This window comes from Pituophis catenifer, unplaced genomic scaffold (assembly GCF_029215685.1).
Source record: "Pituophis catenifer annectens isolate HBS135680 unplaced genomic scaffold, rPitCat1.0.hap2 SCAF_3, whole genome shotgun sequence".
NCBI lineage: Eukaryota > Metazoa > Chordata > Lepidosauria > Squamata > Colubridae > Pituophis > Pituophis catenifer.
The window spans coordinates 189,999,716-190,018,809 of NW_027256883.1; the positions used below are offsets into that span (position 1 = coordinate 189,999,716).

A 19,094-nucleotide genomic window follows, 5' to 3' on the forward strand; every position below is an offset into this window, starting at 1 on the left:
GTTTGCATGGATTAATTTCTGTGTTGTAATGGCATGAATGCGAAATTGGAAAGTGATTGATTGATTCCAATGGTCATTCTAAATTAATGGGAAGCTACTTGTGTTTGAGGCAGAATAGTATTGCCTTTCTTCAAGTCCTGTGACAAACTTAAAAATGTCAGTGTCACTTCTGAATGGCTAGTTCCACTTCTTGTGTTCTACAAGCTTCTTTGCACTATAGGTGGCAGGAAATTGGTTGCAAGTGAGATAAAACAATTCACCATCTGTCCCCTTTCAGCCAATTATTTGCATTTTGATTTGGGCTAATAAATACATTGTCTTTTTTCATTCCAAGATATCTAGAAGAATACAGATATTTTTTTAAACAAATCAACTTTAATATTTGCAAATATATTCCTTATGTTGGAAATGTAGCCTGTTTTAATAAAACTTGTTAAGAGCATGTTGTGCATGGGCATCAGATTGATTTCTTTAATTATATGTTTTTGACTCTCTAATACTTTTCTCCTTGGGCTAAGGATATCTGAATAGTGTAATGATCCAACTAGATAAAGAAAATTATTCAAAAACGAATATATGCACTCAGCAATGATATTCACAGGCATTTATCTTTTCTCCTTTTTTTTTCAGGGTATCTTACATTTTTCATTTTGGTCTTAATATCTGTGGACAAGATAGCAGCCTTGACTCCTAGTCATTATCTCACACTGCATGATGTTCAGAGGTTACAAAACTCTTTAGATCGTCCATTTACTGATTTAGAAGGAAGTTATTATACCATCGTAGGATTGAATCAATTAGGTGGGAAAGTGGCTGATGAAAAGGTGAGGATATATCTTTGGACATTCAAAATATTGATGAATTCATGATGAATGAACTGATTATCTGCACATGAATTACTGTAAGCATAAATTTTGCCATTTGCTCTGGGCAAGTAATATTTCTTTCAGGTATACAAATGTCATGTACTTCAGGGGTCCCCAACCTGTGGGCATGGGCACGCACAGTCCCACCCACACAAGTATCACTGCAAGCGTCATGGGCTCTCGCAGCCCCACTCGCGGCCCTACTCATGCGAGCAATTGGTGTTTGCGTGCATGTGCACACATATACGCCTGCCCCTCCCACAAAACCATATCCTCTTTCCCCTGAAGCTGAAAATTGCTGTCTGACAATATTGTACAACAAAAGGACAAACTGAGAAAGAATCAGTTCTCATAATGCATTCAGGAGAGTTCTTACACAGTTTTTATTTCTTAAAACCTAAGAATTCTTGCCTGGAATTATTTATGCTTTAGCCTTATTCTGTTTGTTATTTTTATATAAATCTCAATAAGTTATTGAATTTTGTTGCAAGTATTTTTAACAAACATACATGGAATAGCATTAATAAGCTTTATATTAATGTCTCTACTTCTGGAAGAGGATCATGGGAGAGACATCAAAAGTAAGAGAAGCAATGAAACCTAAACAAAAGTCTGTTTTTTATAAGCAATTGCTTATTTTGAATTCCTCTTAAAATCATTGACTACCTGAACCCTTTCTATTAACATTTTAGAAAATAGAGAAGAAGTTATGTATATTATATAATAGATAAAGAAGATATATAGATAAAGAAATAAAGAACTGTATCACATTTTAACATGATAATGTAATTTATTATTCACCCATAAAATATATTTGTTTCACTTTTATTCCTCTCTAGCTTCTTTGAGTTGAATTGCCCATATTTTTATTCATCAGTCTCATTATCAGTCACCTTACATCACAGCCTGGAGATCTTCCTATAAGTGTGGCGTACAGAAACTTAACAAAGTAACTTTGTTCATATGACAAACATCATCTTAATTTTTATAAGGCAAAAGCAAGAAAATCTAGAAGTAGCCAATGTGTATATATAAAAGAACTGTGTTGTAATTAACAATATGTTTGATTAGGGAGATCAAGGTTCAAAGCCCAGCTCAGCCATAATACTCAACAGATGAAATTGAATGACAGGATTGTTGAATACCATGGTAGTAAAAGCTCAGATGCGCTGGTGTCCTTGCTGGTTTTGGAACCAACATAACATGTTATATACTATTTTGTACCATCCCGATTTAGGTCAATTAGGAATGGGCTATGTATTATTTATTTTTAAAATGGTATGAATCTGCCTTATATTGAGTCAGAGTAGTGTTAAGTTTATCGGTATTATCTATATTGGTAATAGTCTTTCATGGTTTCATACATTATTTTTCTGGAAATTAAAACTGATATTCTTCATGCAGAATATATTCTTCTCTGCAGGACTAATGCCTGTTCCTGATTATCATATCTTCTTCAAAGTATTTTAATCCAGCTATATGTATTCTATTATTTCAGATAGATAATTTCTGTATGAGTTCAAACATTTATAATTCTTTCTGGATTTAACAATAAATTTCCTCCAATAGATGGTGCTAACACTTCAGTTGCTGCCTATTTTTGTATGATCTACCTAGGGCAATTTGCATCCTGCATCAGTTATTTTAATTAAACCCATAAAAAAGTCTCAGCCTGCTTAACTATCTCTGGTTTGGAAGCTACATAGGGTCATTGTTATTTAGTATTTGAATGAGAGACCTCCAATACCAGATTAGAGATTAGATGAGAAACTTTTGAAAAGTTTGTAATGGTGAATTACTTCTATGTGGCTGCCCAGGGAGCAATACAAGTCACCAGGAAGTGAACTCAAATTGAAAGAGTTTTTTTTTTTTACTTTAATTGCCTTGAGGCTACTACTTGTAGGAACTAGAAAATGCCTGCCTGCCTTCCTTACATCCAGTATTATTTTATGTTACCTTCCTAAATCAGGTATTCCATGTTTCACTAAGCATTTGTCTGTTATGTACTGAAAATATTCTATAGATGCCTCTGTTTGCTTCCAGAGGTAAAAAGCCTCCTGTCTTTGAAAATGAAGGAGCAAAGCAGCCTGTAATATAAGCAAGAAAGGGAATAGAACAGGAACTTGCCTTTTTATTTTTGTTATTGTAGTAGGGGGAATAAATGAAATGAGCTATCTTATACCAGATATCATTGTGTATGTCTAGCCTGGTATTAGTTAGTCTTTTTTACAAACTTACATTGGTAAGATTTTCCCTGGTAAATAACTGGGAACACTACATTTAGCATGTGCTAATTGGCTTAATTATTTATGTCCACCTTTTTTTTTTTCTTAATAGGCTGCTTGCAATTTTATAAAATCTAAATTGGACCCTGATAGTATTGATTCCCTCTTCTATGCTGCACAGGGAAGTCAGGCACTAGCTGGATGTGAGGTAAATTCAATTTTTATAGGAAAAATATGTTCTCTTATACAACTGTTTCATCTGTTTGTCTTATGATTAATTTGACAACAGCTGTTTCCAAGACATCTGTGTGTAGACTAAAATAAGCAGTTATTGAGGTTATATTAAATAACACTAGCAGAAGGCAGATTATTTAACCTGTTTTAAGCAATCTGACAGTGCAAATTAAACCACCAGGGCTTCAAAATAAAGTTAAGCAGAATTTTGCTCTCTGTTGGATACAGTTTCTATTTATGTAGTTAATATTCTCATAGTTGACTTTATTTCTGAATAGCTGAAACTGACTTATATGTGATTCTGGATGATTTTCAATTAAGCTGTTCATGAGCAGAAATGTATGATATGCATTCAGTTTATGGGAGGGCAGTTTACTGGTTTCTGATTTTTGCAGAACCAGTGCTCTCTCTAAGTGATTAACTTGTGATTTCCAGATTTTCTTCCATTCTACTCATTGAAACATTGATTAAGCTTAAGTTCTAGCTTTAAAGCAGAATTTGCAGTGACTTTAGACTTCAAGTATAACCTGGAGTGCATCATAGTTGGAATATGTCTTTTGTTTAAGATATTTCATTTAATCAGCTGTATGAACATCAGTCTCAATTCTCTCTGTACATCCAAAATAGTATTATTTATTTATAGAGGACAGTATTATTAGGTGTTGAAGAAGCTAAAGTTTATGTATGATATAAGCAGTAATATAAATAGAAGTTCCTGGATTCAGTCCCTTGTCCTCCAGTTAAAGTGATTACATAAAGTTAACGGGAAAGACCTCTGCCTGAAATTCAGGAGTTGTACTGTGCCTAATAGTACATTTGGCATGTCAGGTTTTTGTTTCTGAATTTGAAGGAGTTTGAAGACTTGACTTCCATCAGGAAACAATTATTAGTTATAATGCTAAACACTTGCAGCAATGATTTATGTGTACTGCATTTAGTGTATTATTCCTAGATTGGTATTTCAAATGAAACCAGGGAATTGCTACTTGAAGCTATCAGTGAAGATTCTTCAATTACCCAGATTTATCATGCTGTTGGAGCCCTGAATGGTTTTGGGCTTCCTCTTGCTTCCCAAGAAGCCCTGACTGCACTCACTTCTCGTCTTAGCAAAGAAGAAAACATCTTGGCGTAAGTGTTTATCTTGAGGATCACTTGGAGAAACATTTGGAATGCCAAGGCTAGACGGCTGTGTTGTTATTTACTTCTGCATTATAGTTACTTCCTCTTAAGATGAACTGAGTTATTTAACAAGGTCTAGTTTACTGACACTTATGTAACTTATGCCCCATGGTTTATGAGCCATAAGCATGGAACAGAATTGGGAATATAATTGGATTACTGTATGTTAAAGCTTTTTTGATTGATGAACTTCTGACTTAGCTATTCATAGAAATGTTAATTATCATACTTGGATGTTAGAATTTGGACACCGCTGCAGTTTCTAGTCTAGGAAAATAAAATTGACTTTAATCAAATCATATGACTTTTTAGTAACATCTTATTTTATGCAAACCTTTTTACCAAATGACTCCCAATTTGTTAATGCTATTTTTAATAGATATTCCTGTTTCATACTTCTGAGTTCAATCTGCTTTTAGTTGGTAGAAGCATATAGTATGATTTATGTTGTTTCAGAACAATTCAGGCTTTGCAGACTGCATCCTATTTATCCCAGCAAGCAGATTTAAGAAGTATTGTGGAAGAAATAGAGGTTTGTTTTAGATTTATTTGTTATAATGTGCCTTTCTGTTTTATTCTCATCTAATTAACCATATAAAATATATTAAATCAATTTTTAAAACAATATATAGGTAGTCCTTAACTTACAATAATTCATTTAGTGACCGTTCAAAATTGCAGCAGCACTGAAAAAAGTGACTTATGACTATTTTTCACATAACTATTATGGCATCTTCCTGACCATGTAATCAGAATTCAGATGCTTGGCAATTGACTCATATTTATGATGGGGGCAATGTCCTTTTGCAATCATCTGATGAACAAAGTCAATGGGGAAGCCAGATTCACATAACAACTATATTACTAACTTAACAGTTGCAGTGTTTTACTTGACAACTGTGACAAGAAAGGTTGTAAAATGGGGCAAAACTCACTTAACAAATGTCTCACTTAGCCCCAGAACTATTGGCTCAGTTGTGGTTGTAAGTCAAGGACTACCTGTAACTATATTTTAAATACCAGCAATATTTTAAAAGCAGTAAAAGAGTAACTGGCACTCAAGCCTCAAATACTTATTTTTTTCATGAATCCATGCTATATTTCAAGGAAGTGGGGATACTTACAAGTAGCAGCTAGTGTCAGAAGGGGGCAAACTTTCCTTTTCTCTGTCTTTTCATTATCCACATTTTAATTACTTTTGTCTTCTCACTCTCACAAAGTCCATCCATTACAGAGTTAGGATGCTTAAGGCTGTTGTTGCCCTATCCTCCTATTCCCAGTTTCCACTATGCAAATTTTCTTGTGTTCGTATTTAATATTCAGGTTCTTTTCTGTGCTGAGTTCTGTTCATTCATTAGAATCGGAACACCCTTTTCTTCATTTCATGTTCCCTAGATATGAAAAGAATATCCCAAGGTTAATAAGGGGAAAAGAAAAAAGACAGCAAAACTCCTGAACATGGGAGGACATGCTGTACATTAGATGGATGAGATAGGTGTAAAATTATTTGCTGTCATCTTTTTGTAGGATCTTGTTGCACGCTTGGATGATCTAGGAGGAGTGTATCTACAATTTGAAGAAGGGCTTGAAGCAACTGCATTATTTGTAGCTGCCACTTACAGACTCTCAGATCACGTTGGCACTGAGCCGGCAATAAAAGAAGTAGGTAGCTTTTGGAACCTGCTATTGTAATGGTTTAGAATAAAGAACTATAAATTCAAAGCTGAATTTGGACAGTTGCAAGATGTGAATGGGTTCATAAATTAGTAATAATTTATATTTAACTATCCCGGTTTCGGTTATGTGACAATGAAATGTCAGTTTTTAATGCCAGCATCAAAGCAGAATGCTGTTTTAACAAAGCTCATATGCACTCTTTTTCCCCCCCCAATTCCATTACTAGCACTATGGTATTGAAATACTGGTAGTCCTTGCTTAACTTAAGGTCCAGTTGCTTAGCTCAAAGTTACAACATACCTCCCCAGAGCTATTTAAAACCCAATTTCAAAGGTACAACAGACACAACACGCACATACCCTGTAGGGTCATGTGATAATGTGAGTGCTTGTCAACTCACATTTATGACCATTTGCCACATCCCATGCTCCTGTGGCCTTAATTTTGAACATTTTCTTTCCATTCTGGCAAAAAACGCTTAGGTTCACTTAACAGCTGTGGCATTTGCTTAAATGCTGCTGCAAAAAAGGTCATAAAATCAGATATAATCACATCACTTAATGACTGCCATGACTTATGACCATTATTCCGGGCTCGATTGTGGTTGTAAATTGAAGAGCAATTGTAAGACAAATGTGCATGATCCCCATATTGAATATAAATTCTCAACCAAAAAAGTAGGGTTTAAAAAGAATAATAATAATAAATGAGTACTGTGTCCAGAAAATAGTGAAACCCCCTCCCCTGAATTCTGTAGGTAACAAATAGACACACCACTATAAGATGTTAAGATGGCAATATAAATACATAATAACCCTAGGCATTGGCCTCATGGTGTATGGTACTACCTGCATCTTAAATCCATCCTCTTGTTCTTGCTTCTTGAGTGAAAAAGGAGAAAAATAACTCTGTTAAGCTCTCCTCTGGGTTTCACTTAATACAAATAGTTTATTCCTATGCGCTTACCTTAATTCTGAAGTTAAATAATTTCAGCATCATATAGGGAAAAACTGCTACAGTCGCTGGGATGGCAACTGGATTTCTTTTCTTTTTGGTTGGAAGCAGCGAAATGTTTCAAACCACAAAAAGAAAAGCCAATTGCCATGATTCAACTTCCAGACAACTCTATCTGGATGACTGAGAATTTTCATCAATCTTCAATCACAGTTTAGGGTCCTCCTGCATCTTTAAAACATAAAGCAATCATAAAAACTATGCAGGCAAAGGTTTCAAAAAAAGATATCAAATGTTTATTATCTACGTGTGCACTGAAAAGTTACGTAGTTTGTAAAACTGACATTAAGTTTAATTTTTTTGGAAAAAACAATTACAGGAAAACTAGAAAGTGTTTGTAATCTGTAGGAATACTGAGTTATTCTGGCTTAGGTGTCAGGTATGATTAGGCTACTCAAAATGACAGGATGGAAACACTTTAACAAACTGAAAGAAAAGAAATTTAATAAATTTCAGGTAAAAGCATTAATTAATGGACTACATCAGATGACCTCATAATGTAGAGAAAGACTGAAGTTACTTATGAAACTTTTTAAATGTCATCTTCTAAAAAATGCCTCTTGTCTTGACAGTTAAGGGCTAGTCACAAAATTGTGTTTTGCTGAACTGAAAATATAATTAGTGCCTATTATTTCCAATTAGTATTGGGAATGTGTAATGGACTAGAAAGGTCTCAAGTCTATTTCCTCTTTTTAAGAATTGCTGCAAAACCAACACTTTCTAAATCACATGCTTTAAACATTACCCAGGTGAATCTAAAGTGATGTGTTATAGGCTGCTTGTCATAAAGTGTTTTTAAAAATACCAAAGTCCCAAATTGGTCCAATTAAAAGTAATTATTTGGTGTGAGTTATGCATTGTGTTGTCAGGAACTTTGAGATTTTTTTATATATAGTAATTGTGTTAATAAAGTCTATTTCATTGGAGAAATTAAAACTGCTTGAGGTTTTTGTAATTTAATAAGGCTATGCCTATTTATATGGGTATATTTTTATATGATTCCACATAAAGAATTAAGTTTGACAAATTTTCAAACGACCTGCAATGTTTTTAATGAGATGTGATGCTTTGATTAGGTACCTAAAATGGAGGTAAAAATAATCTCTCTAGCTTTCCTTTATAACAAGAATAACAATAACTAAAATCTCTTTGTGGTACCATCCTGTCTCCCACTCCTGCCGGTCCGTAAAGCTGGAAAGATTGGAGACCCTTGTGCTAAGGTTAAATCTCATATATTTCCTATATGCTCCACTGTTTTTATAAATATTAGTAATAATTTTAATTTCAGTTATTGCTTAAATTCTTTTAAGTATCTAGGAATAGTTATTTCAAAGAAAATTCATTTGTAGATATCATATCTCAAAGTTTTAATCTCAGATAAAAATAGAAAAAATAGATGATTAAAATCCACTGAATTATAAAAATGGGTATTACTTTTAGATTGATTTACTAAAAAGTACTCCAACAATAATTACCTTACATTATTTTCAGTAGATTAATAAAATATTAAGACATTCATTTTTAATAGGACAATTTCCTAGATTTTCTAAATTAAATGTATTATTAAGATGAAGATGATCTTAAATAAATGTTAAGTATGTTTTTTATGGTTTTAAAATAAGACTAATTCAACAAAATGTTTATTTCATACTTTATAAACAAACCAGAAAAAACTTGAGAGAGATTGGCTGTCAGTCTCGTTTTATAAATATGGCATGGACTTGTCTCCTTGGTTTCTAATTTTGGTTGAAATGGGGTTTAAAAATATGAATACAGAAATGAATTACTGCACGTGCCAAAAACTTTGAACTTACTATTGTATGAAGAATTATAGATTTTTTGAACATAAGGGACAACACCCCCCCAAAATTATTTTTCAGTGTATTCTTAGACTGATACTGGATCACCAGTATATGCTTGTTTTCTGTTTATGAACTAGCTCTCTATCAAGGTAATGGAAAGACTGAGCAATAATAAATATTTCATGTAATCAAGATTTAATGATCTGTTTAGAAATTTGGCTGAATGATTTGCTGTATATAATATAGCTTTTTAATTTTTCCTCTTTTTCCATCATTCCTTTCTTTTTGTCTCTTAAAACAATAAAATGCTGAAACCAATTTTTGCTTATTATTTTTTATTTTCAGGATCAGCTCATCCTGCTGATGAATGCAGTTTTCAGCAAGAAAAACTTTGAGATTCTTTCCGAAGCATTCAGTGTGGCTTGTGCTGCAGCCTCCCTTTCCCAGAATCGTTACCATCTGCCGGTCATTGCTGTGACTGAGGGACCTGCTGCAGTTTCTCACCATCAGCCAATACTCACGGTCAGTGGCTGCACCGAGAGTGTCTTAATGCCTGAAGCAGAAAATGAAAATATTTGCATTGGGAAGATAATACTAAAATTGATTGTTAAAGCAGAAATGGTTGACATTTTCTGGAACCAATCTATCCTCTGATAGATTGGTTCCAGAACCAAAAATTAATTTCAGGGTATTTTATAGAATGCATATTATAAAATGCCAAGTCATGTCTGGGGAATTGCATTAAAAAAAACCAATGAGAGACTTAAAAATATAGTATGTCTTTCCCATGCAACTATTACTTTCCCCCTTTGGAGTTAAACTGAGCAGAATCTTATAGTACAGCTTGAACTGAATTTAGGAAAGCTACCCAGAAGCAAGTAAAATTGATTTGTGCTGTACCCTGCTAATAGATCACTGCCTGGTGATCAGTAAAAAAGATAGGTCATAGTACGATTAATGATTCCAAGTATAAACTCAGAAGCCTGTTATGGATAGTTAATTAATAGATGCCAATGATCCTTTAGAATTCCTCTTTAAATAGAATAAGAATAGACAGCAGTACTCTCCCGCTCCTTTTAAACTTGAATTCCCAGTGGCCCAGACAGAAGGACCAATGCTAGGAGTTATACATCCTACCATTGAAGAAATACAGTTGATATTTTAGGCTTGCTGTTATAAAACAACTCCTGCATATTAATTGTAAGTGCTTTCCTAAATGAGAGGAGGGTAGAGACTAATCAAACCACCTGGGTCAAGATGTCCCACAATGGGATGGCTATTACTGAGAAGTTTCAAAAGTGCTTTTTCAAGAGGCAACTGGACTTTCTGGTTTTTTCTTTGAAGGTGTTTTGCTTCTCATCCAAGAAACTTCTTCAGCTCTGAAGCTTCTTGGATGAGTAGCAAAATGTCTTCAAAGGGGAAAAAAACAGGAAGTCCAGTTGTCTCTTGAAAGAGCACCTTTGGGACAACCATGACCTGGATGACTAGATAGATTTTTACTGAGAAGGTCTGCTTTCTAGTCAGTTCCTTAAATGGGGTGGTTTTAGGTGTCCTATCTATTTTTGTAATAGTTTTTTGTTTTTATTTTTTGGGTTATTCTAGATTCTTTTGGTTTGCCCATGTCCGTTCTTTAATATTGATTTAGATTGGTGCAGTTTATAAATCTTGTAAAATTAATATGTATTGCTCATTAAAAACACTATTGTAAATTTTAAAAGCTCCTCTCAACATGTTTCCCCAAAGCAATTTGGATAAAAATACCAAACCAGTAAATTTAAGAAAGACTGCTATCTTCTTTGAATAAACCAGGGTTGGTGCAATCAGCAGCACCAGAAGTGATCTGCAGTGTTAATAATGCATTGTTATACAACAGTGAACCTTGGACCAAAATAGAGCATTAAGAAAGCAGCTGTCAGCCTCATCATCCATTTTGTAGGTTATTATCTAAGCTGTTGGAGATATATTGTTAAAGGCTAGGAGCATCACAGCTGTCTGGGCCTTTGCCCATTACAAAGTCATTCCTGGCAGTTCAGCAATGAGAAGTAGAGGCATGAACTATATGAAGCGACAGGCAGGTAGATCAGAAAGTTGTTGATCGTCTAAATCATGGGTGTCAAACTCACATCACGGTAGTATCACATGATGTATTGGAACTTTTTTCCCCTTCACTAAACCAGGCATGGGTGTGGCCAGTGCATGACACATCTGGCCCGCGGGCTGGGAGTTTGACAGCCCTGCTCTTAGAAAACTGCAAAGTGGAGCTGCACTGTTTTATTACTATCAAACATTATACCAAGGTCTGAGTTTATTGGTAGCTGGTAATTTCTTAAAGGTGTGATACATGAAGAGCCAGTTTGGTCTAGTGGTTAAGGCACTAGGCTTTAAACCAGAAGACGAAATTCTAGACCTACGTTAGACATGAAAGCCAGCTGGGTGACTTTGGATCAGTCACTCTCTGTCAGCCCAACTCGCCTCACAGGGTTGTTGTAGGAAAAATAGGAGGAGAAGGAGGAGTGTTAGATAATGTTTGCTGCCTTGAGATATTTATAAAAAATAATAAAGGTGGGATAAAAAAAGTAAAAAAAAAGTCATGTGGAAGCTAGGTTTCTTTTCCCATTTCATTACAGAGAAAATTTTGAAATAAACGAAATGTATGCTTGGAACTATAGGAGTGAGAGAATGAAGCTGAGCTGTTTCAGAAAAATAAAAATACATGGAAAATTGAATTATGTGTCTCACCTGTCTAAACTGTATTATAGTCTTGAGGTACAACATATCCTCTTAATTAATGGATAAATGGAAAAGGAGTATTTTTAAAGATAGGCTATACTTAGTTTATACTATATGATGCAGTATAAATTTAAATAACAAGAATTAAAGCTATAACAAGGCATTAATTAGATGTAGTTTTTGGAAGATGGCCAGAAATGATATCTGAAGTAAAACAAACAGAAGATTGTCAGGACTTCTCCATAACTTTGTCTTTCCCTGAAATTAGTTATTTCTCTGATAGTCTTCATATATGAGGAGGAAAAATAATTTTACAAATCTTTTACATTCTTTAGCTTAAAGTGACAAATGTGATGTCACAGCCACTAACTCAAGCAACTGTAACCTTGGATCACGTAAAGTCTGTTGCAACTAAAGCCACAGTCCTTCAGCAATCTACTTTTTCTCTGTCTGGGTAAGTAGAATATTGTTTTTCAAAATCTTTGTTCTTCATTTTCAGCTTGGAAGATCCCCATTCTCCCCAAGAATGTGGAAAGCATGTGGAGATTAAAAATAGATATGGATCCAGTTATGCTCATGAATAGCTCAGTCTTTTTGACATTTGGAATTCATAGTTTTTGTTTCCAAATAGTATCTTGTGACTTTTCATTCTGTTCCCTTTCTGTTCGAGGTTTTGTAAGTCATTGTTACAATGCATCTTGCTTCTGTCATTTTTAATAATTGTTATGTATATGGCCATCAACTTTCTGTAATTTTACAGCTATGCTTTTATTAACAGAGACGTCTTTGAGCTGAATTTCATGAGTGTCAAGCCTGCTAGCGGTTATTATGATTTTACAATCAGCATTAATGGAGATAGTCGGTTTATAGCAAACAAAGTTGAGGTAGGTATATATTCTGTTAACCCACCTTAATTCTTAATTCAATTCATAATTCATAATACAACAATTCTTACCCTAAATCCTCACTATTAACAATACAATTCAAACATATTTATATTTCATTATGCTCATTAAATCTTTATTCCATTATTACTTTATCAAATTTAAATCTTATCTTTTTAATTTTAGAAATATAGCAATTTAACATTTAAACATAGTTCTTAGTTCAAATAATGCTCTTTAACACAATTTCCCAATTATCCTAAATTCTATCTATCAAACCATACCATTTATATAACACCAATTAAGTAATTTTTGTTTATAAATCATAATAATATATTGTTTCAGTTTTCTTTTTCACTTAGGTAATAAATGTTTAAATTATCACAATTGTTATACATATTTTAAAAATATCCCAATTATTATAGCTATCAATTTTCTAATTTAACCTTTTCTTTTATCCTTCCACTGTTAATCCCAATGTACAAAATACATCTTTATTCCACTGTTAATCCCAGCGTAATCATCTTTATTTTTCTCACTGCTAATCTCAGTGTAATCATCCTTATTCACTGTTAATCCCAGTGTAATCATCTTTATTTTTCTCACTGTTAATCCCAGTGTAATCATCTTTATTCCACTGTTAATCCCAGTGTAATCATCTTTATTTTTCTCACTGTTAATCCCAGTATAATTATCTTTATTTTTCTCACTGTTACTCCCAACATAATCATCTTTTACTTTTGTAGTTATATTATTAAAAATATTCAAATTATAACAATTGTTATAGGTATTTAAACAATATCCCAGTTATAACCATCAATTTCGTCAAGTAGTATCTTTTAACATCTTAATAAAAAATTGGTTCATTATATCTATTGCTATATTTCTTTTAATGTAATCTATTTTCCATATATTTTAGCTTCAATCCCTATTTCATTTCATAATTCTTCTCATATTTGTTTATTTCAATATAGTCATTTTATAAATCCAGGTCCTGGACTTCTTTAAATTTCTTAATATTTTCCAACCTTTTATTCTTTTATCATTCAGTATTAATCTCCATATATTCCTCATTATATCATTATTAATTTCAATATAATCATTATTGTGTTATTGTTAATCTCAATATAATCTCTAGCGACCTCCTTTTTATTATTAATATTCACATGATCAATTATTTGTTCATATTTAATCACAATATCTTTATCTTCTTTATTTTCCACTTCTATGTCTTATTTCTCCATCTTCATTTTCTTGTCCGCACATGTATACTCAAATTATTGGCTTTTTTGTAATGGCACACATCCACCCTGGACTTGGCAAACAAAAGTTCATACCAAACATACCGTGGGCTCTGCGGTGGCGCGGCTGGGCCTGGCCCTCTCCCCACGCGGGGGGCTTCCTCCCCTCTTGCTCTGCTTCTTCGTTGCCGGGAAGCGGTGGCGCAGCTGAGCCTCCTTCCCCCGGAGCGCTGGACTCCACGGGCCAAGTTCCTAGAGTGGCGCCGGCGGTCAAAGAGAGCAGGCAGGTGGCTGGGTGAGAATCCAGTGGGCTGCTTCAGAGCCCCAAGCCCCGTGGAGCTGGCACGAGAGGCATAGGTGGAAGCAGTATCCCCTCCCCTCTTTGGATCACCCTTCAAGGGGGGTCTCTTTGCAGAAATGGGGATGGCAGTTTGTATGGACGATTGGCAGGGGGGATGCGCGGCCCTCTGGGATGGAGAACGGGGGAAGAGAAGGCTCCGAGATTCGCTTAGCCAGTCAAGCCAGATGGTGGAGGGAAACTCAAAGCGTTGGGGGGCTTCAGAAGGGCAGAATGTACTTCAGAATGTGCAGCTCCTGGCACTAACAGTGAGTGACGTATGTGACGTCAAGTTGGCCACGCCCACCCGGTCACATGACCACCAAGCCACGCCCACAGAACCGGTAGCAACAGTTTTTAGATTTCACCACTGATTTAAGACTTGTTGCTCACTCAGCATGCATCAGCTAGAAGTCACTTGTTTGCATATGCCAAGCTGTGCCATACATATCAAAATCAATGTGGTAATTGGAGTAATAATCCCTCTTAAACCATCAGAGAGGGATTTATGGAGCTGCTTAAGCACTCTGGCTACATAAGTAAGTACTAGTGGCCATGCATTAACGGTGATGGCTTAGTAAGAATACAGCTTTAATAATAAGGCATTTTATTACTGGAGAAAGCTGTCAGGTGGGTTGCTTATTAGAGATTGTCATTAGATTACTTAGTGCTCTAGCAGTTTCAACAATTATGATCTAAACTTAAATAAGTAAAAATACCATATTCTCCAGCATTCATTAATATGTGTGCATGAATGTAATGTTTCAAACACAGTAGACAAACTGAGCAAAACAAAAGATAAATCCTTATTTTAAATATTCCCAAATGTCATCATCTTCAAAGTGTCGTGTATGAAATGTTTTTCATAATTGCCTCCCTGATTTACTGGGGAAATTTTAATCAAAGTAAAATGTGCGGTTGATCAAATAGGAAACGGTATTCAAACTGCTGTTCACATATTTTTATGCCTCTGGAAAGGAGAAGAAAATCTTGTTCCAAGTTCCCATTGATCCCTGTGTCCGAGTACTGTACTTAAATTAAGCTCATGAGTAAACTCTTGGTGTTCTGGTCTGACCTTGGAATACTCAAAAACAGGTGGTTTTTTTTTTAGCCTGGAATATTTTGCGTAGTTCAAATTGCTTTGCTGATCGTTTCATTGTGCATTCTATTTTATTGTATTCTTTTGGGTATCCTGGCTGCTAACAGTCGGGACTTAATTTCATGATATTCAGCTGAGCATCTTCCAAACATACTGCTCATTCCCTCAATTTTGGTTTACAATATATAATGCCCAAGAGCTCAAATTTGTGTCATACGCCTTTCAGTATATGTATTTTAAAAGTTCATGAATCTAAGAAACAAATTAGATATCCAAATACTGTAAAATGAGATAGAATAGTAAAGTACAATTCTATTCTTATTATTGCAGAAAAGGGATGAACGAATTTTTTTTTAAATTAAAACCTATGCTTTAAAATTGAAATGTGGAAGAGATTGAAATGAAGAAGGGAGCAAAAGATAACATCATTTGTGTAATGAAGCTCCAATAACTAACAAATAACAACAATAAATTAAATTGAACTTTAAGGACTGACATTCCCTTTGTTGTTTAAATGCATAATGCTGATTGATCTCAACCAGTATAATTTAAACAAAGACATAAAAAATTCATAATCCTGCAGAGTGCCTCATAGAGAACCATGGTAAGTATTCCCTGTGATTAGAAAATGGAGCTGTCAGCCACTAATTAGTCATATTCTTGCTTCCTTAAATTTCCTTCATGCAATCAAACATTGGTTTGCCTCCTGTACTATCTTTTCAACCATTTCAGTGAATAAAATTATGCTATCTCTTTTCTGGAGATTCCATCATTAATAAAGTGTTACAAGGTATCTTTTAGAAGAAAGGGTTGATTGATAATTGATTAATATATGGAAGTATATTAATGTGTAAATGTAATTATATCCAAAATCAAAAGCTGATTCTTGGACTCCTTTTTAATACATTCTTTTCTCAAAAGAAAAGAAACAGGTGTGGAAGTAGCCTAATTTCCAAAAATGAAGCACGAATAAAATATTACTCATTGTCTGTTTAAAATGTAGCATATTTTGTATATGTAAATGTGTGTGTGTGTGTGACTCATTATTTATTTATTTATTGTTTGTTTGTTTGTTTGTTTGTTTGTAGTTGAAAGTCAAAGTCTCAACTGAAGTTGGTATTACAAATGTGGATCTCTTTACTATGGATAAAGACCAGGGCATTGCACCCAAAACTACCAGGTAAAATACCAGTACATACAACTAAATGTCATCACTCTAAATCCAGGCTTTGCCAATATGTTATCAAGGAAATAAATTATACAAATTGACCTGTATTTTGAGATTTAATATGTTAGGTTTTATACTAGATGTGATGATTGGGTGTTTACACTCTTAGCAGCAATTAGTCCTTTAAGAATTTCAAGTATCAGATTATTAATTCCTTAACCACTCAGTCAGCCAGAGCAAACAGAACACTGAACAGAATTTGTTATTTTAATTTCTTGTATCCTTGCCTGCTTATCTTTGAAAATGAAAGTGTAAAAGGAGGTTACACTTCTTGAACTTCTAGAAAGTGATATTGTTCTTTCTGCTTTTATGATTTGTTTGTTTTTACAATTTCATTTTGCAATCAACCTACCTACCATCTTTCTCTTTTTTGTGATTCAAGTATGCAATTGCTAATTCTTACTTTGCACTAAATATCTTTTAAGACTTTTGTCTGATGTCTTTAATGATGCTTTGTAATCTGGCTAGAAAGGGCCATAAAGCCTCCAAAGCAGATTATATTAGGGAATAAAGAGGAACATAAACAATTCTCCTCCTTGCTGTCTGTAGCATTTTTTTTCCTTTCACATCTTCCAAATAAGTTATGATCCCATGTCCTTATTGACCCAGGTATTCTAGGGTTCAAGCATGACTGGAAATCTGATCATTTGGTGTATAAGCTTTAGTTCCTAATCTTAAATATGTAATATAAAGTGGCAAACAATGTGCTCTGAGATGACAACCACCTCTTCATGCTAAAAAGGCCTTCAGTAATTATACATATAATAAAAGTTAATTCTAGGGCTAGACCCCAATAAATCATAGTTGAGATTCAGCAATGACTTTGACTTAGCAATAATTTTATTCAACAAATGGGATTGAATTTGAAGCATAACCAGCCTTCTTGTAATTTGTCTTTGTGAGGGTAGAAAAACAACCTGCAAGTTTCCAGGTTTCTCCTCCTTTATTCAAGGATGAACAGATTTTAGACTTGCAAATTAATTTGCCTAAAAGAATAGGGCCAATTAATTATAACCAATAAAATAAGTACATGCATACTAAGAATTAAAAATTCGAGTGTTTCTAAGTATTGGTTTGCCAGAAATTTGGGGTCAGTGCTTGACCTAAATTGAATCCTTCTATATAAAAAGATCTTGGGCTTTCACAAATACTCTTAGCAATCTAATTTGGGAATATGAAGCTTTCTAGTTGTTTCTGTATTACATTATATAACATAATAAGCAATCGAAAGCCCTTGTTGATTAACTGCAAATCACTAGATTTATGAGTAGAACTAGATTTCCTCTGCACAGATTCACTTTTTCTTTCTTAGCAACAGTTCACTTCTGTTTTCAGGGTCACTTACCCAGCCAAAGCCAAAGGATCATTCACAGCTGACAGCCATCAAAATTTTGCCTTGTCCTTTCAATTGGTTGATGTGAACACTGGAGCAGAATTAATCCCTCACCAGGTTAGTTAATGCATGCCTACACTAATCCAGAGCGACATTTTAGCAAAATGGCTTGTGAGAAGAAGTTCAGGTTGCTTTTTGTTTTTTGTTTATAAAAACTTAGAAACATTAAGCAAATGTGACAGTTGTGCATAACAAACTTGAAGGCAAGGAACAAGTTATTGCCTTTGTGATTTGCTACCTCTCTTGTCTAAATTAATGGACAAAATACCAGACAGACCTATATATATATATATATATATATATATATATATATATATATATATATATATATATATATATATATATATACTTATGAAAGTACCTTATGTCAGATAAATTGTATATTCAGCTGATTGATTGCTATTTAGTCTTCTGCACCAGAGCTCTTTAAAACGTCAAAGAAAGTTGAAATCTTGTCAGAATCAGGCATGTTTCATTGAAAGAGCAAATGTTTGGCTTGTATCATCTCCATTGTCACAGATCGGAGCATGTTTGGTGGATTGGTTAAAGCACCAGACTAGCAAATACATTGTGAGTTCCAGTCCTATTTTAGGCATGAAAGCCACCTAGTGACTTTGGGCCAGTCACTCTCTTTCAGCCCAATCCACTTCAGGGGATTGTTATGGGGAAAATAGGAGGAGGGGAAAAATTAGGTATGTTTGCCAGCTTGAATAAATAAAGGTGGAGTATAAATAAATAAAATATTAACTACATTTTGTGTGATGCTGTCAAAATGACCAGTCCTGCCAAGTTTAACAAAATCAGTACAGCATTCAAAGAAGCTGTGTCAACCCATTTTTCCCCAGCTATATTACCCATATTTCATGTGGAAGCAATGAAGGCTGAATGTGCAAATCACATGCTTACTGAGAGTAAGCTGGTGTCTTTTCATAAAGCATATAAAAACATAGTTCAATTCTGGATGAAAATTTTGCAATACGCTGTGAAGAGGAAGCCTCTAATAGCTTATCTTTATAGTTCTAGATCTATTCCAGCTTAATTTCAGAAACATGATGGGAAGAAAGAAAGAATATTATACCATTTTTTAAAAAAAAATGCTACATGAGCGCAGCATGTCTGAATTGGTTTTTTTAAATATTCTTTCTTGAAATAAACCCATGTTAAATTTTCCAGTTTCTTGCCAGA

At 34.2% G+C, this 19,094-nt stretch overlaps 1 protein-coding gene across 2 annotated transcripts in view; it reads left to right on the plus strand.

Moving 5' to 3' along the window:
• Window positions 1–19,094, plus strand: part of RPN2 (ribophorin II) — a 36,710-nt gene that overhangs the window by 713 nt on the left and 16,903 nt on the right. For both annotated transcript variants that reach the window (XM_070941705.1, XM_070941706.1), the window contains exons 2-11: window positions 631–824; window positions 3,204–3,299; window positions 4,278–4,453; window positions 4,961–5,036; window positions 6,032–6,166; window positions 9,343–9,519; window positions 12,063–12,181; window positions 12,506–12,611; window positions 16,377–16,468; window positions 17,852–17,966. In XM_070941705.1, the coding sequence (XP_070797806.1) occupies window positions 631–824; window positions 3,204–3,299; window positions 4,278–4,453; window positions 4,961–5,036; window positions 6,032–6,166; window positions 9,343–9,519; window positions 12,063–12,181; window positions 12,506–12,611; window positions 16,377–16,468; window positions 17,852–17,966 (1,286 nt within the window). The remainder of the gene's footprint in view (window positions 1–630; window positions 825–3,203; window positions 3,300–4,277; window positions 4,454–4,960; window positions 5,037–6,031; window positions 6,167–9,342; window positions 9,520–12,062; window positions 12,182–12,505; window positions 12,612–16,376; window positions 16,469–17,851; window positions 17,967–19,094) is intronic.